Source organism: Lynx rufus, unplaced genomic scaffold (genome assembly GCF_022079265.1).
Source record: "Lynx rufus isolate CCGP_SWC_20201006 ecotype Redwood Valley unplaced genomic scaffold, mLynRuf1.p SCAF_9, whole genome shotgun sequence".
In the NCBI taxonomy this organism is placed as follows: Eukaryota; Metazoa; Chordata; class Mammalia; order Carnivora; family Felidae; genus Lynx; species Lynx rufus.
Genome location: NW_025814897.1, coordinates 54,483,878 through 54,509,614, shown reverse-complemented (window position 1 = coordinate 54,509,614; position 25,737 = coordinate 54,483,878). Strand labels below are relative to the sequence as shown.

The 25,737-nt window shown below is 39.5% G+C and overlaps 1 protein-coding gene across 1 annotated transcript in view; it reads right to left on the bottom strand.

Annotated features, from left to right (window-relative positions):
- Window positions 1–24,238, bottom strand: part of INTS4 (integrator complex subunit 4) — a 118,708-nt gene extending 94,470 nt beyond the window's left edge. Inside the window, exons 1-3 of the mRNA XM_047071285.1 lie at window positions 24,154–24,238; window positions 19,242–19,436; window positions 1,967–2,084 (exon numbers count right to left, since the gene is read on the bottom strand). Of these exons, the coding sequence (XP_046927241.1) occupies window positions 1,967–2,084; window positions 19,242–19,436; window positions 24,154–24,207 (367 nt within the window). The 5' untranslated portion in view covers window positions 24,208–24,238. The remainder of the gene's footprint in view (window positions 1–1,966; window positions 2,085–19,241; window positions 19,437–24,153) is intronic.
- Between the last annotated feature and the right edge of the window lie 1,499 nt (window positions 24,239–25,737).

Sequence of the window (25,737 nt, the reverse complement as noted above, 5' to 3'; positions counted from 1 at the left end):
TTAATGTATTATCAACACCTTAAATATTATGAAGGTGATACAGAAACATGGAAAAATTGTATGTAATGTTGAGTATAATAAAACACAAAATAGTATGTTCACTGTAAGTACAATCATATAAAATGTATTCAAATAAAATGTAATACATAAAACGTTTTACACAAGTAGCAGTATTTTTAAAATTTTTACTTTATTGTCATTATATTAGCATTTCGTTAACATACACTCCCATCTGGAAAAAAACAATTTTTTTAAGGTATATTCTTTGTTTTCTGTGAATTAAAAGTCTTGGGTCAAAATTCAATACAAGTAAAATTTTAGTAATGAAGTTTTTTTTTGTTTGTTTTGGTTTTTTTATGTTTATTTTTTGAGAGAAAGAGAGAGAGCTGGGGCGGCGGGGGGGGGGGGGGGGGGGGGGGGGGGGGGGGAGACGGGGACACAGGATCCAAAGCAGGCTCCAGGCTCTGAGCTGTCAGCACAGAACCCAACAAGAACCATGAACTCACGAACCATTAGATCATGACCAGAGCTGAAGACGGCACTTAACCGACTGAGCCACCCAGGCACCCCAGTATGAAGTTGTTGCTAACATAATTTTAAACATTCTCAACTTCAGCCAATGGGCCACATATGTAAGACATTTGTTATCATTAAACATCGTACAATAAATGAATCTGGATGGTGTCTGAATTCATTAGCCTTTTATTATTCCCATAACCTCTCACATTTATAAACTAAATGCTACCCAATATTTAAAATCATATTTATTTAAATATGTATACCCAAAACTCAAATAACGCTATTCTTTAAAACTACAATCAATTCAAAAAAACTGTAACATTTTCAGAAAACAACAACAAAGGGTTCCTTTTTATTTAATTTTAAAATATTAAGGCAAGTAAGGCAATAACTCTATTAACAGAATCTTGTGCACAAATAAAACTAGATAAATAATCAAAAAAAATTTTTGGGGCGCCTGGGTGGCGCAGTCGGTTAAGCGTCTGACTTCAGCCAGGTCACGATCTCGCGGTCCGTGAGTTCGAGCCCCGCGTCGGGCTCTGGGCTGATGGCTCAGAGCCTGGAGCCTGTTTCCGATTCTGTGTCTCCCTCTCTCTCTGCCCCTCCCCCGTTCACGCTCTGTCTCTCTCTGTCCCAAAAATAAATAAACGTTGGAAAAAAAAAAAAAATTAAAAAAAATAAAAAAATAAAAAAATAAAATTTTTAAGGTGGAATATTTTTCCATTTCACCTAAATGCTGACAATAATGTTTAGTGGGCATCCAGGAGAAGCAAACATGAAGCAATAACATATGAGACCTAGATGTCACTTTTCTAGGAACTAAATTATGAGAGACTACACAAACAGGACAGCACCTCTCATGGTTTGAATTAGTGCAAACAGTCAACAGAACATCACACACATATAAAACATCAGTCTATCACACACAATGTAACCTTGAACAAGTCAGTGAACTTCTCTGAGCTTCAGTTTCCCTACCTAAAATATAGGGACAATAACATCTATCTTCCATCATATGTAACCTACCTTAAGTATTGTGGCACTTGGTAAAAGTCAATAAATGATAGCTATTAAGAGACAAAACTGTATTTTATCTCTATATATGCAAATATATACATATATGTTTTATTGAATTATCCTCAAATTCCTTTTAACTTTTTTTTTTTTTTTTTTAGTTTATTTTTGAAAGAGATAGAGCAGGGGAGAGGTAGAGAGAGAGGAAGAGAGAGGATCCCAAGCAGGCTCTGTGACAGAGCCCAACACAGGGCTTGAGCCCACAAACTGTGAGATCATGATCCAAGCTGAAACCGAGAATCGGGACGCTCAACTGACTGACTGAGCCACCAAGAAGCCCAAATTCCGTTTCAATAACAACTCATTCTAAATTCTACACAAATAGAACTAAAGATTTCTGCTCTGATTATATAGGTTTTAAATGGCAACTTACTTTCATTCTGCAGGATGTTAATGGCATCATCCATAATGCAGTCTGGTGAAAATCCTGCAGTCTTTGATAATAAACCCAACAATGATGCAATTTTCAATCTCACAGATGGATCATTCTCCTGGAACAAAAGAAGCTGTTGTTAACCTTGATACTCTAGCTAACCAACAAACAGGAACAAACTAGTATCTCAAGAGAGATTCAATGATCCCAGTATTCTAAAGATTTTATTTCTGAAAAATTAACTTTATAATCTTCAGGTGAGAGAGCTTTTCTCAAATCAGTAATGTTACATCTAAATACTGCAAAGCGAGCGGGATTTTTTTATGCCTTCCTGGTATCATTACCTTCCCACCAGAAACATGCTGTTAGGACTAAAAGCGTCCCTCCACTATGCAGCTACATCAGACATGAGTGCGGCCACGTGCACCACCACCACCAGGCTCGCACACTGTTGCCAGTACCACTGCTCTCAGAGGCCCTGAAAACTGGGTGCTGCAGCCACTGCTGCTACCATCAGAATCTCTCACCCTACCTGCTCTTTTGAACTGCCAGATCCTGATCAGAAGTCTGAGGCGGGTCAATCTAATTGTCTGGGTCTAGGGCTTGTGCCTGGGCCCCAGGTGCAAGGGAGCCTAAGAAATGACTAGTCTGGCTCTTTTAGCCATGACACTGGGAGGTGGTCTCTAATCTGCACCAGGATTTCTACAGTGAAGGATTTCCCCCAAAGTCAAAAAGGAACATGTCCTTTTGTTCATTACGTAGCACAGTATGTGGCACTACATATATATATATATATATATATATATATATATATATATACACACACACACACTACACACACACACACACACATATATATATAAATGTGAAATGGGGGAAAAAAAAAAGTACCTCACCAACGGTAAAATTAGATCAGCGTATATTTCTACACCAAAGACAAAATCACTTAAATGTATGCTCAAAAGATGAAGTGCCTTCTAGATATGACCAACTCCCCACCTCCCATCTACATTCTAAGGAAGTGACAAAGCACAAGGAGGCCTGAAGTGGGAGAAGAAACAACAGATATGGAGTCAGAGGATCTAGAATCCTGGCATGCCACTTACCATGGATACAACCTTGGGAAAGTCATTTTCTTGGGAACTTAACCATGGGGAAGAGAAAGGGCTTTGAAATTAGCCAGACCTAAGTCTGAGGCCTGGACTATGTCTTGACATAAGCTCTGTGTCTTGAACAGGCTAACTAACCTCTCTAAGGCTTGCCTGTGAAATATGGCTAACAACAACCTCAGAGGAAACTGAGAGGAAAATGACTAGCACAGGAATGGTACATAGGAGGCAGTCAGGTATTAGTGCCCTTCTCCCTTCCTCTCCCTAACCATCAATCCTTCATGTGGAGAGTAATAAAACCTGAACTGAACCACTATGAATATGGTATTCACAGGGGTACCATAAAGAGCAAATAAAAACACATGAAAGTTAAGGATGCACTAAGTCTAGAATATGGGAAATTCCACAGGGTGCATACCCTGGTTTTTAAACAAAAAATGGCATTGGTAATGAAAAAGAGTAGAGGATGAAAATACTACAGATTTTAATTTTTTGGATTTTTTTTAAATTAAAAACTTTTATTTTAAGAGAGAGAGACGGTGAGAGGGCATGGGGGGGGGAGGGAGGGGGAAAGAGGAAGAGACAGAGAATGAGAATGAATCTTAAGCAGGCTCCATGCTCAGCACGGAGCCCAACGCAGGCTTGATCCCAAACCCCTGGAGGATCATGACCTGAGCTGAAATCAAGAATCAGACACTCAACGGACTGAGCCACCCAGAGGCCCCAATGCAATGTGTGAATTTTGTTTCAAACAAACCAACTGTACAGTCTTAAAACAATCAGTGAAAACAACATGAACTAGGTATATGTTGCTATTAAGGATTACTGTGTGATTTTTTTAAGTTCTAAAAGAAGTCCTTATATGTTAAACATAGATAATTAAGTATTTACAGGTGAAATGATATGCTGCTTGGGATCTGCCCTACCTCAAAAAAGTCGGGGTAGGGGAGCCTGGGTGGCTCAGTCGGTTAAGCGTCCGACTTCGGCTCAGGTCATGATCTCACGGTTTGTGAGTTCGAGCCCCGCCATCAGGCTCTGTGCTCACAGCTTGGAGCCTGGAGCCTGCTTTGGATTCTGTGTCTCCCTCTCTCTCTGCTCTTCCCCTGCTTGCACTCTGTCTCTGTCTCTCTCAAAAATAAACATTAAAAAAAAAAAAAAAAAGTTGGGATAAATGCATCAAAACAAGAATGGCAAATATTGATAATTACTGAAGCTGTATGAAAATATCTTGAAGGCTCATATTATTTTCTCTCCTTTTGTGTGTATTTGTGGAGTTACCAAACAAAATTTAACTTTTTGGAAAAATCACACCAAAGTACTGTATTCTATCTAAAATGCTAATTAATTTATTTATTCAACATACATACAATGAGTGCCTGTTTTGTGCCAAGCATCATTCTAGCTACTGGGGACACAATGCTGAATAAAGCAGAAGCAATTCCTACTCTCACAGATCTTATATTCAAATGGGTAAGACTGGCAAAAGAAAATGTTATCATTTCATGTGGTAAACATTCTGAAGAAAAATAAAGTGTGCAATAGGCTAAAGAGTAAAGTGGGGAGGATATTACAAATAGGATGGTGACAAAAGTCCATTCTGAGGATACAACTTTTGAGAGGACACTTAACTGAGTCAGACAGAGCCATAGGAAAATTTAGGGAAGAAGCATTCCAGGCAGAAGAAAGTTACAAACCCAGAATATGGGAAATTATAAAATGCCTTATATAAAACTCTAGAAAAATGCATACAAAACTGTTAGCAGTGATTCTCTCCAGAGTAATCTCTGGAGAGTACATTTCATTTATTAAGTGATTTACAGGAGGAAATCTCATTCTTTTATACACTTCTACAGTGCTTGAATTTGTTACAATAAATACTGCCAATGTAATTTTTAAAAAGAGTGTAAATTTTTGGGGCGCCTGGGTGGCGCAGTCGGTTAAGCGTCCGACTTCAGCCAGGTCACGATCTCGCGGTCCGTGAGTTCGAGCCCCGCGTCAGGCTCTGGGCTGATGGCTCAGAGCCTGGAGCCTGCTTCCGATTCTGTGTCTCCCTCTCTCTCTGCCCCTCCCCCGTTCATGCTCTGTCTCTCTCTGTCCCAAAAATAAATAAACGTTGAAAAAAAAAATTTATAAAAAGAGTGTAAATTTTTAAATCTATATAAATATATGCAACCCTTCAAAAGCTCGCAGTCTTCTACAAAAAAGAAGTCTGAGCTGCTTAGCCTGCCACGAAGGCCCCCCCCCCCCCCAACGACTGGCCACTATGGCAGCTCCCACACTTCCCTACCAGTGATCCCATGCCACTTCAAGCTTCTGTACTTCCACTTAGATTGTCTTCTACCTCGTATGCTTTCCCTTTCTCCCATACCCACTCACTCCTGCCCTGGAGGTGTATTTACTCCAGGAAGTTATCTCTGATCCCTGAACTGGACATGGATGCCCTTCCTCTTGGACAACCCCAGGACCTTGGTGCAACCCGTTATCATGCCCTTCACTACAGTGCGCTGTACTTGTGACCGCATCTTCCCTCAACTGGCCTGTGGGCCACTGAAGTGACTAGAAGGATGCGAAGAAAGCCCTGTGTACATTCTGATAAAAATAAAAGGAAGAGTACAAGGAAAGGAAGAGCCAAGTGTTCTCCTTAATTCACTCAGTAAATAATTCATCCACTCTCTGCTCACCACGGATTCCCTGCACACTAGAAGCCACCCCGTACGAGTCCATGGGGATACACTGCCCTTGTGGAAAAGTTTAATGGGCAAGGTAGACATTTATCAAGTAATGTCCACTTAATAATTACAAAGTGGCAAAGTAAAAAGACAGAGTTCTCTGAAAGCATATGACATATCAGACACGACTTTAAAATAACTCTACATACTATGGTCAAAGAGATCCTGATCTATTTTGAGGCAGTGGGAAAAGAATGAACCAATGCTCTGAGTCATGAAAGAATACCACAACTTCCAGAACTGGGGAAAAAAAAAGGGCAATGTGGCTAAAATGTACACAGACATGAGATTAGGCTAAAGAGACAAACAGGTACCACATCTTTTTTGAGAATTATGGCAAGTATCTCTGATAGTGCCTACCAGGCAGCAGGAATTCAACACACATTTGTTCACTGTTGAATAAAGAAGTGGATAATCTGTGTCCAAAGAGCAAGAAAAATCCTTCGATGAACTATAAACAGATCTGAATATTTGAAATATCAATCCAGCCTCAATTCCTTGGATTGGAAGGGGCAAAAGTAGACAGAGGGACAAATTAAGGGTATATTACAAGTCCAGCCAAATTAAGGGTATATTACAAGTCCAGCCAAAGACATTAGCAAGACTCTCACTTCTGTTAAGGGCAAGGTTAGAGAATTCAGACCAATCTTTCTGCTGAGGAAAACTATAAAGTACTATGGATGTCAAAAAAAAGTGTGTGTGCACATACATATATATGTATGCACGTATACATATGTAAGCGTGGGTATGTATACACATGTGTGTATTTGAAAGTATTAGAAAACTAAAAGATACATGAAAAATTAAAGAAGAATCATGCAGGGAAGGAACCCAGGCAGGTTCGCCTAGAGTGTGGCGCTGCTTTTTCTTCAGGCTTCTGCCAACCAGGGAAATGAGGGAATGGAGAAATGAGCGGCAAAGTAATCAGTGCTTCCGACAGCCAGGTGAGGCCGGGGTGCAATGGCCAGAGCGTAAGGCTAAGGGTAGGAGGGTGAAAAGGGGCAGCCTAATAAACCCCATCACTTTGGATTAGGACCCCAAAAGGCTACAACAGCATAAGAGTGAAATAAACACAAAGACTTTGGGAGGGACTCCAGCTCAGCTTTGAATCATTTTCATTCCTGAAAGGAAAAAGTTTTCTTGGATTTCTAGATAGAAACAAATACTCTCTGGATTAAAATAAGTCATCCTGGAACCCCAGTGGCTTAGTTGGTTGAGTGTCCGATTCTTGATTTCAGCTCAAGTCATGATCCCAGGGTCGTGGGATCAAGCCACACATGAGGCTCCAGTGGGATTCTCTCTCTCTCTCCCTCTGCCCCTCTCCCTCACTCTCCCTAAAATAAAAATTTTTAATTAAAATAAGTCATCCTAAGTCTTAAATTATTTTTACAAACAATTTTGGAAATACACTGCCTAATAAGAAATAAAGCATGCTAGCAGATCAGATAACATGAAGAGAAATGATAAGACATAGCCGCAGGGATCCATTTACTGGAGTTATCAGCCACAGATTTTAAAATAATTCTGCTCAGGGGCTCCTGGGTGGCTCAGTAGGTTGAGACTCTGACTCTTCATTTCAGCACAGGTTATGAGATTGAGTCCCACATCAGGGCATGAAGCCTGCTTGGGATTCTTTCTCTCCCTCTCCTTCTGCCCCTGCCTCCCTCCGTCCCTCTATCTCTCTCAAATAGAGAGAGATAAATTAAATTAAATAAATTAAATAAAATAATTCTGCTTACGAGAACAACCAACAAAACTAAAAGGTGGTTTATGGAATGGGAAAAGATGACATACCTGATAAAGGGTTAGTATCTAAAATCTATAAGGAACCTATCAAACTCAACACCCAAAAAAACAAATAAGCCAGTTAAGAAATGAGCAGAAGACACAAACAGACATTTTTCCAAAGATATCCAGATGGCTAACAGACACATGAAAAGATGCTCAAAATCACTCATCATCAGGGAAATACAAATCAAAACCACAATGAGATACCACCTCACACCTGTCAGAATGGCTAACATCAACAACTCAGGCAACAACAGATGTTGGCGAGGATGCAGAGAAATGGGAACCCTTTTGCACTGTTGGTGGGAATGCAAACTGGCGCGGCCACTCTGAGAAACAGTATGGAGGTTCCTCAAAAAGTTAAAAATAGAACTACCCTACGATCCAGCAACTGCACTACTAGGTATTTACCCAAAGGATACAAAAATACAGATTCGAAGGGGTACATACACTCATGTTTACAGCAGCATTATCAACAACAGCCAAACTGCAGAAAGAGCCCAAATGTCCACTGACTGATAAATGGATAAAGAAGATGTGGTATATATACACAATGGAATATTTCTCAGCCATCAGAAAGAATGAAATCTTGCCATTTGCAACAATATGGATGGAGCTAGGGTGTATTATGCTGATTGAAATAAGTCAGAGAAAAACAAATACCATATGATTTCACTCATATGTGAAATTTAAGAAATAAAACAGATGGACATATGGGAGGGGGAAAAAAAGAATGAGAAACAAACTATAAGAGACTCTTAATGACAGAAAACAAACTAAGAGTTGATGGAGGAAGGTCGGTGGGGGATAAGCCAGGTGGGTGATGGATATTAAGGAGGGCACTTGTTAGGATGAGTGCTGGGTGTTGTATGTAAATGATGAACCACTGAATTCTACTCCTGAAACCAATATTGCACTGTATGTTAACTAACTAGAATTTAAATAAAAATTTGAAAAAAAATTCTGCTTATTTTGTTAAAAACATAATTTTATTTTGATAAAATTATAAGAACAAAATTGAGAATTTCACCAGAGAAATAGAATTTTAAAAAGAAAGGAAATTATACATTACCTATCAAAATAACACCAGCATTCTTCACAGAGCTAGAACAAACAATCCTAAAATTTGTACAGAACCAGAAAAGACGCTGAATAGCCAAAGCAATCTTGAAAAAGAAAACCGAAACTGGAGGCCATCACACTCCCGGACTTCAAGACCTATTACAAAGCTGTCATCATCAAGACAGTATGGTACTGGCAGAAAAACAGATGCTCAGATCAATGGAACAGAATAGAAAACCCAGAAATGGACCCCAAAACATATGGCCAACAATCTTTAACAAAGCAGAAAAGAATATTCAATGGAATAAAGACAGTCTCTTCAGCAAAAGGTGCTGGGAAAACGGGACAGCAACATGCAGAAAAATGAACCTGGACCACTTTCTTACACCATACACAGAAATAAACTCAAAATGGATGAAAGACCTAAGTGTAAGACAGGAAGCCATCAAAATCCTTGAGGAGAAAGCAGGCAAAAACCTCTCTGACCTTGACTGCAGCAACTTCTTACTCAACACATCTCCAGAGGCAAGGGAAACAAAACCAAAAATGAACTACTGGGACCTCCTCAAAATAAAAAGCTCCTGCACAGTGAAGGAAACAATCAGCAAAACTAAAAGGCAACTGACAGAATGGGAGAAGATATTCACAAATGACATATCAGATAAAGGGTTAGTATCCAAAATCTATAGAGCACTTATCAAACTCAACACCCAAAAAACAAAGAAGCCAGTGAAGAAATGGGCAAAAGACATGAACTGACACTTTTCCAAAGAAGACATCCAGATGGCCAACAGACACATGAAAAAATGCTCAACATCACTCATCATCAGGGAAATACAAATCAAGACTACAATGAGATACCACCTCACACCTGTCAGAATGGCTAACATCAACAACTTGGACAACGACAGATGTTGGCGAGGATGTGGAGAAAGAGGATCTCTCTTGCACTGCTGGTGGGAAATGCAAACTGATGGGCCACTCTGGAAAACAGTATGGAGGTTCCTCAAAAAGTTAAAAATAGAACTACCCTATAATCCAGCAATTGCACTACTAGGTATTTATCCAAGGAATACAGGTGTGCTGTTTTGAAGGGGCACATGCACCCCAATGTTTATAGCAGCACTATCAACAACAGCCAAAAAGTATGGAAAGAGCCCAAATGTCCATCGATGGATGAATGGATAAAGAAGATGTGGTATATATATACAATCGAGTATTACTTGGCAACCAAAAACAATGAAATCTTGCCATTTCCAACTACGTGGCTGGAACTGGAGGGTATTAGGCTAAGTGAAATTAGTCATTCAGAGAAAGACAAATATCATATGACCTCACTCATATGAGGAATTTAAGAAACAAAAAGGTGAATGTAAGAGAAGGGAAGTAAAATAATGTAAAAACAGGGAGGGAGACAAAACATAAGAGACTCTTAAATCTAGAGAACAAACAGAGGGTTGCTGGAAGGGTTGTGGGAGGGGGGATGGGCTAAATGGGTAAGGGACATTAAGGAATCTACTCCTGAAATCACTGTTGCACCATATGCTAACTAACTTGGATGTAAATTAAATAAATTTAAGAAAAAAAGAGGAAATTATAAAATTGACACAAGCAACAGATGAAATTAAGAACAAATGGACAGGTTAACAGGAAACTAGACAAGGTGAAGAGAGAACTAGTGAATAAATGATATGTCCAGAATGAAGCACAAGGAGACAAAAGAATGAAAATTCAGAAGAGAAGATAATACAATAAAATGAGATACCTGGGGCATCTGAGTGGCTCAGTTAAGTGTCCAACTCTTGATTTCAGCTCAGGTCATGATCTGACAGTTCATGAGGATTGAGGCCCACACCAGGCTCTGCTCAGGATTCCCTTTCTCCCTCTCTCCCTCTGCCCCTCCCCCTTTTGCACCCTCACTCTCTCTCGAAAGAAAGAAAGAAAGAAAGAAAGAAAGAAAGAAAGAAAGAAAGAAAGAAAGAAAAGTAAAAGTAAAAATAAAAATAAATTCTGCAAGAATGGAAGTAAAATAAAACTTTTCCGTGCAAAAACAAATGTCAATAAACTTACAATGAATGGAAATATCAGAGGGTAGTCTTCACCCAAAAGGAAAATAATCCCAGATGAATAGTCTCAGATGCAAGAAAGAAAGAAAAACAATGATAAATACATCTGAGCAGATGATAACTATGTAGGTAAATCTAAATGAATATTGCCTGTACAAAATAACATTGTCTTACAGAGTGAAAAATGGAAAATTAAAATATACAATTACATTCACATTTAAGGCAGGAATATGGATAAAAGGAGGTAAGTCCTCACACTGTCCAAAATGGTAACTGTGCCATATAACATTTGACTTGGATAGGTCAAGAATTCATATTGTATTATACTTCAATAAAAATTTTTTAAAATTTCACTTCAAATTAAAAAAAAAATCATGTTGTAATGGCTAGTTTAACCAGTAAAAAAGTATAAAAGAATGTATAATTCCCAAGCTAATAAAGAGGGATGGTGGAAAGGATTAAAAAAAAAACTAGTTCAAAAGATGGCAAGAAACAAGGAGAAAAAAGAACATTAAACAGGTAAAACAAACAGAAGGCATTTTTTAACATTTTAATTGTTTTTTAATGTTTATTTATTTTTGAGAGAGGGAGAGACAGAGCGTGAGCAGGGAAGGGGCAGACAGAGAGGGAGACACAGGATCTGAAGCAGGCTCCAGGTTCTGAGCTATCAACACAGAGCCCGACGCAAGGCTCAAACTCAGACTGCGAGATCATGATCTGAGCTGAAGTCAGACACTTACTTAACTGACTGAGCCACCCAGGTGCCCCACGAATAGAAAGCATTTAATAAGGAGGGTAGATTTTAAACCCACATACAATAATTACATTAAACGTAATGAACTAAATGATCAATTTAAAAAACTTTTTTTAAAAACTAACTACATGTTGTTCACAGGTCATATCTAAAACAAAAAAGCTATAAAAAAGATGAAAATAAAAGATAGTAGTATACCATGCAAACCATAACCAAAATATAGCTGATATTATATTAATATTAAACAAAGTCATTATTTGCTGATATGATTTGTAAAAATTCAAAATAACCTACATATAATGTATTAAAATTGTTAAATGAGCTTAGCAAGGTTATAAGACGTAAGAGTTAATAAATAGAAGTCAATTGCATTTCTGATTATCAGCTATGTACTGCTAGAAAATGAAATTTTAGGGGTGCCTGGGTGGCTCAGTTGGTTGAATATCTGACTTCAGCTCAGGTCCTGATCTCGCAGTCTGTGAGTTCAAGCCCTGCGTCAGGTTCTGTGTGGACAGCTCGGAGCCTGGCACCTGCTTCGAATTCGGTGTCTCCTGCTCTCTCTGCCCCTTGCCCGCTCACCCTCTCTCTCAAAAACAAACATTAAAAAAATAAAAGAAAATGATATTTTAAAAATATATCATTTATAATAACATAAAATATTAAATATCTAGGAATAACCAACAAAATACACAAAACCTCTATGCAGAAAACTATAAAACAGTATTAAAATAGGGATGTACCATGTTTATGGATTGGAAAACCCAATACTATAAAATGTCAATCCCCATGTCATCTATAGAGTTAATGCAATCTTAAAATCCTAACAAATTTTGTTTGGGGGCAGAATTTCACAAGCTGATTTCAAAATTCATAAAGAAATGAAAAGATCAAGAATAAGATATTCTTAGAGCAAGGTGAGTGAGTGAACTTGTCCTGCCAGATGTCAAAATTTATTATAATGCTATGCTAAGACAGCATGGTACTGGCATAAGAATAGACAGACCAATGGAAGAGAACAGAAAGCCCTGAAATATCCACATACAGATACTTCATTTACCACAAAGGTGGTACTGCAGAACAATGGAGAAAGGACATTCTTTTCAATAAATGGTGCTGGGACATCTGGATTTCCATATATTCAAGCAACATACACACAAATCAATACCATGTGTGGAAAGCAAATAATAATGCTTCTAGTAACAATGTAGCAAAATGTCTCAATAAGCTCATGGTAGCAAACCCTTCTTATATCAGATAAGAAAAGCCAAAAATAAGTGAAAAGATTGTCAAATTGGGACATATCAAGAACTTTTCATCAAAATACAACATTAAGGGACTAAAAAGAGAGGGAAAGGTGGGAGGGATTAGAAAGGAAAAAGATATTTGAAACACATATAACCATTAAAGCCATTAAAGAACTTGCACCCAGAATATAAAGAATCTACACAAAACAATAAGGAAAAAGAAAAATATGCAAGAGACATAAACAGGCATTACCCAATTAAACATATTATAGTTGCTCCACTTCATCAGATATCCAAGAAATGCAAATTAAGGCCACAGTGATATACCACACATCACAGAAACTGTCAAAATGAGTAAGATCAACAATTCCAAATGTTGGCAAATACATGCAACTGGAATTCTCACACAGTGTTAACGGGGGTATAAACTGGTACTACCACTTTGAAAAAGTTGGCTCAGTAATTTCACTGCAGGCTATACAAAACACAGAAATGTAAGACATTCATACCAGGAGACCTGTACAAAAATGTTCACAGCACTGTTTCTTGTAATAGCTAAAAAGTGGAGACAGCCCAAATGTCCATCAATAATGGAATGGGTAAATAAATTAGGGTATATTCATACAATGAAATCTTCTGCTGTGGTAAAAATGAATGAACTACAGCTACCATCAACAATAAGGATGAACACCATATGTAGAATTCTGAGCAAAAGCCACACATAAAAAGATACATACTGTATTGTCTAATTATATGAAGTTAAAAAAAAAAAGGACAAAAATAAATTGTATTTAGGAGTGCAGGTTTAATGGTAAAAAAAGAAATTTTAAAGGTAGTTAATACCCTGAAAGTCAGGACAGTGGTGGTGATCTTTTGGGAAAGACGTAAATCATTAGAGAGGAGCTTGAGGAGGCTTATGGAAAGCTGGTAACATTCCAATTTCTTGACCTGGATCGTGGTTTCACAGTGTGTTCATGCTGTGGTAGATCAATAGGCTGTATGAGGTTTTTCTACATATTCTTCTTTACGTGTTACATTTCATAGTAAAATTTTTAAAATATAGTTACTTGTATTACTGAGGTAACAGTGGAAACATGATATATTTTGAAAGTAAAATCAACAAGACTTGGTGAGGAAGGGAATATGGGGAAAGGAAAGGGTAAACCATCTTTCTCAGGTTTCTGACTTAAGGGTCTATGTTGATAATGGTAATATTTCCTGAGATAAGGTAGACTGGAGAGTGAACGGAGAGCCTCAATTCAGTTTTAAATATAAAAAAAAAGAGCCAATTCTTTTACAGACTTCAAATCACTGAAATATCACAGAATCAAATAATTGTCTTTCAGAGACAATAGACTAGTCAAATACTAGTCAAAAATAATTTGCAGTCAGAGAGGACAGGAGGAGTGCTATGTAGCCTTTCAACAATCTGGAATGGAGTCACAGACCTCCCAACACAAGAGAGCTGCAGAGAAAACAGAAGAATTGAGCCTAGCAGGTAAGAGGGAGGCAAGGAGGCAAGAATGAGACAAAAAAGAAGAGAACATCTGACCACTGACATTCTTTATCCATCTGGATACTACTTCAGTTCTACTTTCTGAAATTATCCCCTGGTACCCTCAACATCTAAGCTTAAAACAAACTGCCTCCAGGGAAACCCTCTCTAATAACTGCTCTTCTCACCATTAAAATTCTCCTGGTTCAGGCTTTCATCACCTTGCTACAGACTGGCCAGTCTCCTAGTTGGTCACCTAACACCCATCTTGCCCTTATCCAATTCCTCCATCCTGCATGCCAGAGTGACATGTCTAAAACAAAACCCACACAATACAAGGCCTTTCAATATTTCTAGTCTTATCTCTTAAAGAGCCGCCTGCATTTCTTCTGTGACACGCTATTTCACATTGCCATGCCTTTGCTCACAACTGCTCCTTCTTTCTAAAATGCCTTTCCTCCTGTTTTCCAACTGGCCCAGATCCGTTTTTTAAGACTCATCTCAAGCATCACTACTACTCTATAACGCCTTTCTAGACTCCTGCTCCCGAGTAAAACTGATTACCCTCTCCTTCGAGGTCACATCATAACCTGTCCCAGATTTCATAGCACCTATGACACTGTGTTGTTATTATCCATTTATTGTGTTACCTACACAACTAGACTAAGATCAGGGGTCACATAATCATCTCTGTATCTCCAACATGAAGCACAGGGGTTAGTACACAGCCTAGTACCCCCTAGCACAGAGTTAGTATTTAGGGCATTTTGAGAAAACGAAAAAAATGAACAAATGATTAACTTTAGCCCTTACTACTTACTACATATATTGTTTGTTCTACCATCTACCAACTATACTGCTAGCCCCTAAAGGACAAGGAAAATGTCTCACAATTCTACATTCTCCACAGCATCGAGTACATAGTGTAAGTGAAGAACCTCTCACATGAAAGAAGTCCAAATACTGTTACCTGTCCGAAGAAAAATTTGGAGGACAGAAACAGAGGCCCAACTAGTTTATCTACTAAAATATAAGAGACCACATTTCTGGATAACAGAAGAGAGGATAAAAAAAAAAACACTATGGTCATCAATCTAGAACAGGATGCACTTGGCATCGGGCTACAATGTGCTAGACTACGAGCAGCATGGCCTGGTTAAAGAGCCTGAGGTATGACATCAGAAGATCGGAGTTCAACTTTTCTGTTAGACATGACAATGGTATTGTGATTATGTCTTTTAAAAAAGTCTTGGAGCATCTGGGTGGCTCGGTTGGTTAAGCGTCCAACTTCAGCTCAGGTCATGACCTCACAGTTTGTGGGTTCAGGCCCTGCGTTGGGCTCTGTGCTGACAGCTCGGAACCTGGAGCCTGCTTCTGATTCTGTGTCTCCCTCCCTCTCTGTCCCTCCCCTGCTCATGCTCTGTCTCTCTCTGTCTCAAAAATAAATAAAACATTAAAAAAAATTTTTTTTGAAAAAAAGAAGTCTTTATTGTTGGGGTGCCTGGGTGGCTCAGTCGGTTAAGCATCCGACTCTTCGTTTCGGCTCAGGTCATGATCTGAAAGTTTCGTGGGTTCAAGCCCCGCATGGGGCTCTGTGCTGGCAGCATGGAACTTGCTTCTCTCTCGTGCGCGCTCTCCCTCTCTCTCTCTCTCTGCCCCTCCCCCACTCACACTGTCACTCTCACATAAATAAGCCTTAAAAAAAAATCTTTAGTGTTTAGAGATATAAATTGAAATTTATGAACAAAATGGTATGATACCAGGGAGAATCTGGTGGAGAAGTAAGACTGGAGGAAATGGGGTGGGGGCCATGGGAATAAAACAAGTTTGGCCACAAGATGGTAACTGTTGAAGCTGGGTAATGGGTACATGGAAATCAAACTGCTCTCTTTACTTGTGTATATAATTGAAATGTTTCATGACAAAAAGTTAAAAAAAAAAAAAAACAGATTTAAATCCAGACCCTCCATTTACTTAGCTGGTCAGCTTGTATACTAAACTGCTCCAAACTTAGTTCCTCATCTGGATTACACATATAACAATGGTGATGTCATCAAGATTAAATAAAACATTACATGTGGAAAGAGCTTTCTAAACTCCAACGCACTATATAAATGCTAACTGTTCTTAGAAGTATTATTACAGATGATTAGTGGTAGCAAAGTTATATTATAATAGGTAAATACTGCTAAGAAAACAGATCACTAAGTGTCTGAAAACTAAAGAACAGAAACCTAGATTTAATTCATGTAAAACATGTGGGAAGCATTTATTAACACCCTACAGTGTTCTAGGGACCTTGCCAGGCACTGAGACAGAGATAAACAGATTTGTAGTCTCTGAACTTAGGGGCTTAAAGTCTAAAGGACAGAGACATATATGATGAAAATGGCAATACTAAGAGCTAATAAATGTGCTAACAGATGTGTCCAGTATCCAGAAAAGTGCTGGATATATAATAACCACTTGTTAACTGAGTAAAAACTCTTATTCATTCAACAAATATTAATTTTACCACACACTGTCAATTTAAATCAACTATCCAGTTAAAAACAAAAATCTCTGTTCAAGATGAGCTTATATTCTAGTATGGGGAAATGGACAAGGGACAAAATAAATGAGAAAATTATATAGATTATAAGAAGTTGGTAAGTGCTATGGAGAAAACAATATCAAGGAATGAGGCTAGGAAGTTCTGGGGTCGAATAAGCCATTTCAATTTTAAATACAGGGACAAAAAAAAAGGCCTTAATGGAAAAGTGACATTTGAGCTAAGACTTGAACAAAGTGTGGGAAGCAGACATACGAACATCTGAGGGAAGTGTTCTAGGCAGAAGGAAACATAAGTGAAAGACTCTGAGGAAAGAATGTGTTTGGCAGAGAAAGTGGCAGACCAGATCACAGGGCAGTGGGAGGAAGAAAGGGGTTCTAGGCTGGTGGAACAGTGTGTGAAAAGACATGGGTTTCTGAAAACCCACAAAGTCTTTGGACAACTGCAAACATTTCTGATTAAGCTAGAACATTATACGTGTAAAGGAAAAGACCCTGTATGTCATACATAAAAGACTTAAATAATCATAGTTTATAGAAAGAACAGACTGAAAGGAAAAAGAAGCTTTTGCAAGTGAACATTTGAAGACATTACATGCATCCTCACAGATGCAATATGAAATACAAATCTTCATCTATAACATATTCTTAAAAATTTCAAAAATGTGCTTAAGTCTAACTTTCAGTTCCTAGTAAATAAAAGGGATATAGAAGTTAACCCCTAAGCAAGTAAACAAACTCAGAAGACACTTTATAAACAACTGAATTTATCAGATCAATGTCACCAAAACAATAAATTTGTTCTAGATTAAAAAAATAAATTTGTTCTAGATTAAAAAAGACCAATGCCATGTGTGAATAGTGTTGGTATTTTGATTTCTGGCTCAACCGACAGAGTCATCCAGGTGTCGGTAAGCATCCAACTCTTGATTTCAGCTCAGGTCAGTCAGACTGACCCCCACGTTGGGCTCCAAGCTGAGCACGGAGACTGCTTGGGATTTTCTCTCTCCCTCCTTCCACCCCTCTCCCGAGCCCATGCATGCATGTGTGTGTGTGAGCGTGCGCACACACACACATGCTCTCTCAAAATAATTTTTTTTTTAAAGTCCCTTACGAATATTGAACGAGCCCTGCAGCCCTGGAATGAATCCCACTTGATCATAGTGAATAATTCTTTTTAAATGCTGTTAAACTCGATTTGCTAGTATCTTGTTGAGAATTTTTGCATCCATATTCATCAGGGATATTGACCTGTAGTTCTCTTTTTTTGCTGGGTCTCCGTCTGGTTTGGGAATCAAAGTAATGCTGGCTTCATAGAAGGAGTCTGAAAGTTTTCCTTCCCTATTTTTTGGAACAGCTTCACAAGGATAGGTATTATCTCTGTTTAAATATCTGGTAGAATTCCCCTGAGAAGCCATCTGGTCCTGGACTCTAATTTGTTGGGAGATTTTTGATAACTGATTCAAATTCTTCGCTGGTTGTGGGTCTGTTCAAATTTTCTGTTCCTTCCCGTTTGAGTTTTGGAAGTGTGTGGGTGTTTAGGAATTTGTCCATTTCTTCCAGGTTGTCCAGTTTGTTGGCCTATAATTTTTCATAGTATTCCCTGATAATTGCTTGTATTCCTAAGAGATTGGTTGTAGTAATTCCATTTTCATTCGTGATTTTATCTATTTGGGTCCTCTCTTCTCTTTTTGAGAAGCCTGGCTACACGTTTATCAATTTTGTTTATTTTTTCAAAAAACCAACTCTTGGTTTCATTGATCTACTCTACTGTTTTTTAGATTCTACTGAACAATTTAGGGAAAAATATCATGATACTTTAAAAAAAAACTTCAGGAAAACAAATAAAGGGAACAAATTTGGCAACATATTAGTTAACTATTAAATCCCAGAGATGGGTATTTGGCAGTTCATTATAGTATTGTCTCTACGTTTCTATAGGCTTAATAATTTTCATAATGAAGTTTAAAATTCTGATTCATCTGTGATTCAAATATTTGGAAATCATTTCTTCCCCCTTACTTACATAAACTGAAAAATAAATACATCTTGTGAATTTCATTTCAGGATTTGGATCTTTTTTATCTCTGCATCTACAGTGCCTGGCACATGGAAGGCACTCACTACAAGACTGCTGAATCGGGGCGCCTGGGTGGCTCAGTCGGTTAAGCGGCCGACTTCGGCTCAGGTCATGATCTCGCAGTCCATGAGTTCGAGCCCCGCGTCAGGCTCTATGCTGACAGCTCGGAGCCTAGAGCCTGTTTCAGATTCTGTGTCTCCCTCTCTCTCTGACCCTCCCCCGTTCATGCTCTGTCTCTCTCTGTCTCAAAAATAAATAAACGTTAAAAAAAATTAAAAAAAAAAAAAAAAAAGACTGCTGAATGAACACCTTCTTACTTATTTTGCAATACTAACCCATTCTGTAGACGTGATAAAATTCTTACACATACTTCCATCAGATCCTCAAGACCATCTTACCTTGTAATAATGTTCCAAGAGAATCCGGACTACTCCCTCCACACTTTCTGCTTCAACAGGCTTCCTGGCAAACTGGAGCAGGTACTGCAAAGCATCTGCTGGGGAGGTAGCTTTACACAGATCTATGTGGAGCGCTGCAGATTTACTTGGTTTTGTCAATCGGAGTTTCTTGGTTGCAATTTCCTCCTGCTGTTGCTGCAAGGGAGTAGGGAAGGTAAGACATGAAAACACAGAGTCTGCAAATTTAACACTGCCTCATTTCCTTATACCAACTAATGTATTTAGCTAATAGACCTAACTTTAGGAAAAAGCAGTGTAATGAACACAAAAAAAGAGCGCTAGATTGGAGACAAGTTACGAATCCCCATTTTGCTTTTCACTAGCTCCTACCACTTTGGGCTAGTTATTTCATTTCTCCAAGTCTGTTTCTTTCTCTGTGAAGTAAGTCCACTAACATTTTGTTCTGCCTATCTCTTAGGACTGTTGCAACTTTAGGGTTAAAAGGACAAAGGATCTGTTCCATTCTTTATTTAAAAAGAAATCTCAATTCTACAAATATATACCGAGTATGCTGAGGCACCCAGCAGGCTCAGCTTCCCTCCTGAGAAAACTGGAACTGATGGGAACTGTCTGCAGCTTACACTGAGTAAAAAGTCTTCCCCTTACTCCAAATGACTACCCAAAGCATTCTGCCTTTATTAAAAGGATGGTTAAGGTAAAAAAAATTTTAAAATACCTTGCAAACTGTAGTCACTTAACAAATTTTTCTTTACTGAATAATTATTCAGCATTAGGAGTTGCGTCTGAGTTCTAATTCTGCTGCTGTTCTAAGTAAGTTACAATTTTTACCTTTATTATTTGCAATATGAGAATGATGACACTACTACCTGTTTTTCTCAACTAGGGATCATCATCTGAACCACAGGACACACAAAATTATTTGAGTAACTATTTTCTCGATTCTCCCAAGGATGGTGCATAATTAGAAGCTTTTTAGATGCATTTGTTACATATAATGAGTGCCAAAAAGTTCAGTAAAAGGGAACCTGTCACTCCAGGGCTTAAGTCAGGCCCTGGTGGGTAGGTATAGAAAACATCATAACTAACATAAGGCAAATGTTGTAATTGATAATTTTCCTTAACATCTAATGCATCATTTTGATATCCTGAGCAATCCCTCTTTACAATGTACAAATGTACGTATCTACAGAGAAAAGATTAGGATTATTCTAGTCAGGAACATAGTATGGCATGATAAAGAGACCAAGGGTTTTTTTTTTTTTTTATTGTTTTTGTTTTTTGTTTTTTTAAGAGACCAAGGGTTTTGAAGCAGAGGAATTTGGGTTCGGTAACCATTTACTAGTGAGGGAGGCCTCTCCTTCTTCTATAAAAGGGAATACACAATACCTATATTGTATGGATATTTGAGAAGTCTATGTCTTTAATTGTACAAATACAAAATAACCACTAACTACATACCAGTTCTCTCTCCCTCCTTACCTTTATAGCAGAGGGAAAGACAGAAGCACTAAGATCTCATTTCATCACTGTATGGTAATGATTCATGCAGAATGAAGAAATGAGTTCTTTTCCTAAAATCCTTACTCATTCCCATCCTATTCTACACAAACTCAGTCTTCAGTGTTATCTAGGCTCCAATCAGTACAAAAGCTGAGAAAGATTTCTTTCCCTATAGAGTATGTAAGGGGAAAGACAAACCAAAATCTGCTATCAGTCAACCATTAGTAACAGTTTAGTGAGCCAGGACCTATGGTCTATCCAGGGGTGATGGAGAAGTTAGACCTGAGCTGGAGGCAAAGGCAGTGATAAACAGATGACACATTAGAAGCCTGAGGGCACAACATCTGAATTTATGACTTTTAACATCCTGGTCTAAGGCTTCCAACACCTTGAAGCTGACAGAGCCACAAGTACAGAACTTGCAGCTCTCCTCTTCAAGCTCTGCCCCAGAGTAATTTATACCTTCATTATAAACCATAACAGTTCCAACAAGAACCTTGCAGGGCCCAAACCCCCCACCCCAATTGGTAGGAGGAGTCCCTCAGATGACTGGCAACAGCCTCAATTGGAGACAGCCCTGACCTATAACCTATGCAAACACAAAAAGACATCTCTAGCTCCAGTGGAATAACCACTTCTGGGCCTGCCCACACTGCCTTCTTGAAAGTGCACTGTCCTTCATAAACTGCTTTGTGCTTGCTACATTCCTTCTGACCATCTTTATTCGAGTTTGGATCATCACATAAATCTTTCTATGGAAAATCCAAGAACTGAGACCTCCATTCATACAACATACAACATAGACTCTCCCGCCCATAACAGGGGACACTGATGAAGCAGGCATTATCTCTGTCCTTAAATAGGCCAGACTGGTAGGGAGATGTGCATGCTGTGTAAAATTAATAAAGGGAAAACTCATTAAAGTTGAGGAGGGAGGATACAAGGGGAGGCCAGAAGGAGGAACAGTACTACTCAAGAGTCAACTAGGGAAAGAACTGTCCATTATAGAGTCCAACAGAAGAATCAACAGGAAAGAATCTTCAGTTATAGGCCCCAACAGGGAAAGATGCACATGACCTCTCCTACAAGAAATCAACCATCCTTGCAACTCAGCTAAGGAGAAATTCTCATCACCCTAGACTTTCCCTTCAAAACAACCTCTCCCGGAGGTGCCTGGGTGGCTCAGTCATTTGAGCATAGGACTTTTGGATCAGGTCATGATCTCACGGTTCCTAGGTTCGAGCTCTGCATCGGGCTCACTGCTGTCAATGCAGAGCCCACAGAGAGTCCCTCTCTCTATGCCTCTCTCACTCAAAAATAGACAAACATTAAAAAAAAAAAACACAAAAAACACAAAAAAAAACCCTCTCCTGACTTCCTGCTTCTCCTTAGTTTGCTGGACTTGCCTATGGTTTTGCCATAACTTGCATGTGCCGAATTGCAGTTCTCTGTTATTCCCCAAAAAATACATTTTTGCTGGTAAAATAACTATTTTTAACGTCAACAACTAGTAATTATAGTAGCACTGAGGGGTAAGTACAAATAGACAAACAAGTACAGAGTGCTTGCTACAGAAGCAGAGGAGGAAGAGACAAAACTCTTGCTGAGGTTTTAGTTGCGTCTTGAAGCCAAAATGTGAGAGCAAAAATAAAGGGGAAAATGACATGCATTCCATGTAAAAGAGACAACAGGTATAAGAGTCTGGAGAAGTGTAAACACATAACATGCGGGAGGAAGGGCAAGTAGTCTTGAGAAGTGGGCACAATACAACAATAGGAAGAAAGGAAATCACACTGGGTAACAATGTGAATGAACTTAATGCCACTGAACTGTATACTTAAAAATGTTTAAAATGTTAAAATATGTATTTTACCGCAATTATTTAAAAAAAAAACATAACACACACACACGCGCGCGCAAGTGGGCAAGGGAAACAGATCCAGAAAATTCCAGAAAGCAAACCACAAAAGAAGGAGCTCTGTGAAATAAAAACTTTCCTGAGGAGGCCCTGGCTGGCTCAGTCCATGCAGCATGAGATTCTTGATCTCAGGGTGGTGAGTTCAAGCCCCACACTGAGTGTAGAGATTACTTTAAAAATTTTTAAAAATAATAAAAAATAAAAACTTCCTGAATCTTGACTCATTCTGAAAGTTCAACAAAACCAATTTCACATAAAATGGAGCAACAAAGTGTCAACGTTAAATCTCAAAGTTATTTTAAGAAAAAAAAATAATGAGAATAACTTCCCTACAGTGGGAATATGCTACAAAGATGTGGTAAGTGAAATAAGTGAAAACAGGAAGAAAAACTCGATTTTTCAATGGAATCATCCCTCTGTACTATAATCACAGATAAGTTTTTCTGTCTCTCCCACTAGTCTGTGAGCTCCTAATGGAGAAGGACCCTCACCTGTATTGGGCTTTGTAGCTCAACACCTTTCAGTATACCTGATACACAGTAACCACTCATTTACATGAAGGAATGATTTAAATGTTTAAGGACAGTTTCCTGCTGGATGGTCTAAGTCTTGCTACCCTCGAAGTCTAAGGATCTAGGGGTACTCTACGGATCTAAGGAGGCTTTTGGTCTACCAGCATCAATTGAGGGCTTGTCAGAAATGCAGATTATTGCCTCACCTCCCCCACCCCACTGAGTACAATCTAGAGTTTAACAAGATCACCAGGTGATTTGCATAAAAAGTCGAAGAAGCAGCACACTCAAGATAACTTGGGATCAACCTCGACTTTAGCAACACCTATGAGGAGACACGTGATTCTCCACGTGTCTGACACTGCTCTGACAGAGGCTCAGCTCACCTGTCCTTAACTCCAAAGAAGAAAGTACTTTGCCCTACCTCCTAGGTAAGCTGTTCCACCAATGGAGAGTTCTGCCCCTATGCAGCCTGTGACCCTCACCTGCTTTGGCTGGGTTTTGAGATTTCTAAAGACTCTTTCAACCCCTTAGTTTTGCATACAACCAACTCGTCCCGGGGCGCTTTCTCTGAAATAGGAGTTGGGAGGGGCTCTACCAGTAAATTGGCTCTGAATCCTCTTATCCCTCAGGAAGCTTTCAAGTCCATATGTGTAAAACGAAGGTGCTAATGTAACCCGAATAAACTGAAATAACGGATAAGACATCTTCGTAAATTGTAAAGTGCTATTTGTCCTCGCTAATAATTTTATTTTTTTAGAAGTGTCACACTGCACATATTAATAGTGACTACGACAGCAGCTGCAAACGAACACGCCCACTTAAGTGTAGTTTCAGAGAGCCCATCTGAGTAGTCGGCACTCGAACCAGGTTTGCGGCGCCTGTTTTGGCAAAGTGTCTGGAAGGTGAATAACCTTCCCCGCCCGGGACTGGTCCCGGGACCTTTCCTTCCGTAAATTACCTGAACCACCTTAGTGAATTCCTCGTACACTCGCTTCTTTAGGTGCGCCGCCATGACTGCCCGCGGACCTTCTCAGCTTCCGTACTCGACAAGGGAGGCGGGGGGGGGGGGGGCGGTGAAGGAATCCGGAAAACTTGTCTAGGCCTGAGGAACTCGCCACAGTCCCACAAGGCAGTGGGGCTCTGGGAAAGAGAGGCCTCTTCCGGCTGCTCGACTGCCCTGCTGCGGTGCAGCCCAATTTGTCCGCCTACACCTCCGGCCCCTGCGGAACGAAAAAGAAGGCGCAGCGTGAGGGGGCGGTGCCTCTGGTGGGAGGAGACTGGATTGGAAGGGTGGAGGAGCCAATGGGAGCCTTTGGGGTCTTGCAGGTGGTCGAAAGGCGGGGAGCCGAGCTAAAGGAGGGTGGAAGTATATAGGGAAAGGGCACAGGCTAGATGATCCAGAGCTAGAGGCAAAACTGGAGCTGCGTGAGGACTTTCACTTGAGCGTTCAGGGAAAAGAGGCCCAGCTAGCGTTCCCATCGTCCTTTGCCGTTCACGTTTGCTGCTTGTAGCTTTATCGAGCTCTCCTTTTCTGTGTGCCACCCCTCTCCTGGCATGGGATTTTTTTTCTTGCTCTCTCATTCCGGTTGTTTGAAATTTACCCTTCTTTAAGGAATCAAACCTTCCTCTGATAGGGAGAGTGGAAAGAATCCTGAGGTCAAGGGTCAAGCACCAAAGTTTCAGACTATGACTTGCACATAATGAGCAAAGAGCATCAACTACAAATGTGCTCACACCTAACCTGACCTAGATGTAGTGACAATGGAATGAGATAATGCAGAAACATTCGGCAGACTGTAAGATGCATTTCACGTGTAAGTGGAACCCAAGGTCAAGTTTTACCTCATTCATTAAACTTTAGCTGTTCACTGTTTGCTTCTTTCATGTGGATGCTTAGAAAAAGCAGGCTGTGGGAAGTACAGAAGACCCCAAAACACGTAAAAGATGGTCTGTACCCTCAAGGTCCTACAGTGTAACTGGGAGAAGAGACACCCAAACTAATAATTAGACATCAAAGTGATGAGGGAGCATGGAACAAACTGAGGGCAAATACAAGCCAACAGCAGCCCCATTCCCCTCCGGGTGGTACTCCTCAGACACTCCTGGCTACCTAAGAACAAAGAAAAGGGGTTTAAGTGTTTGCCATGTTAATGTGGGAGCCTAAGGCAAATGAAAAATTAAATTCCCTTACTGCCTATAAACCCATTGACAAGTCCTTGAAGCCAGCAGAGTGACCTCCCTCTAGAAGCCCAGCTGCCTGGATGATGACACTTTGCTAGGGGCAAAAGAGGATCTTAGCCTAACATTATCCCAACCTTAAGGATCCTGTAAGTCTTCCTGTATCTCAACTGCCTCAAGATATATCCTTGAAATCATACTCCAAGCTTATGGCCCCCCAATATACATCTGAAGGGTCTCATGACTGAGGTTTTACTAATCGGCAATAAACGGTGTTTCCCTGGCACCAGCTAGCCCCTCAAGATCCTGGAAACGTTGCTTCCAAAATTCCTTAGAGACTTACTCTATCCCTGACCACCTCCCA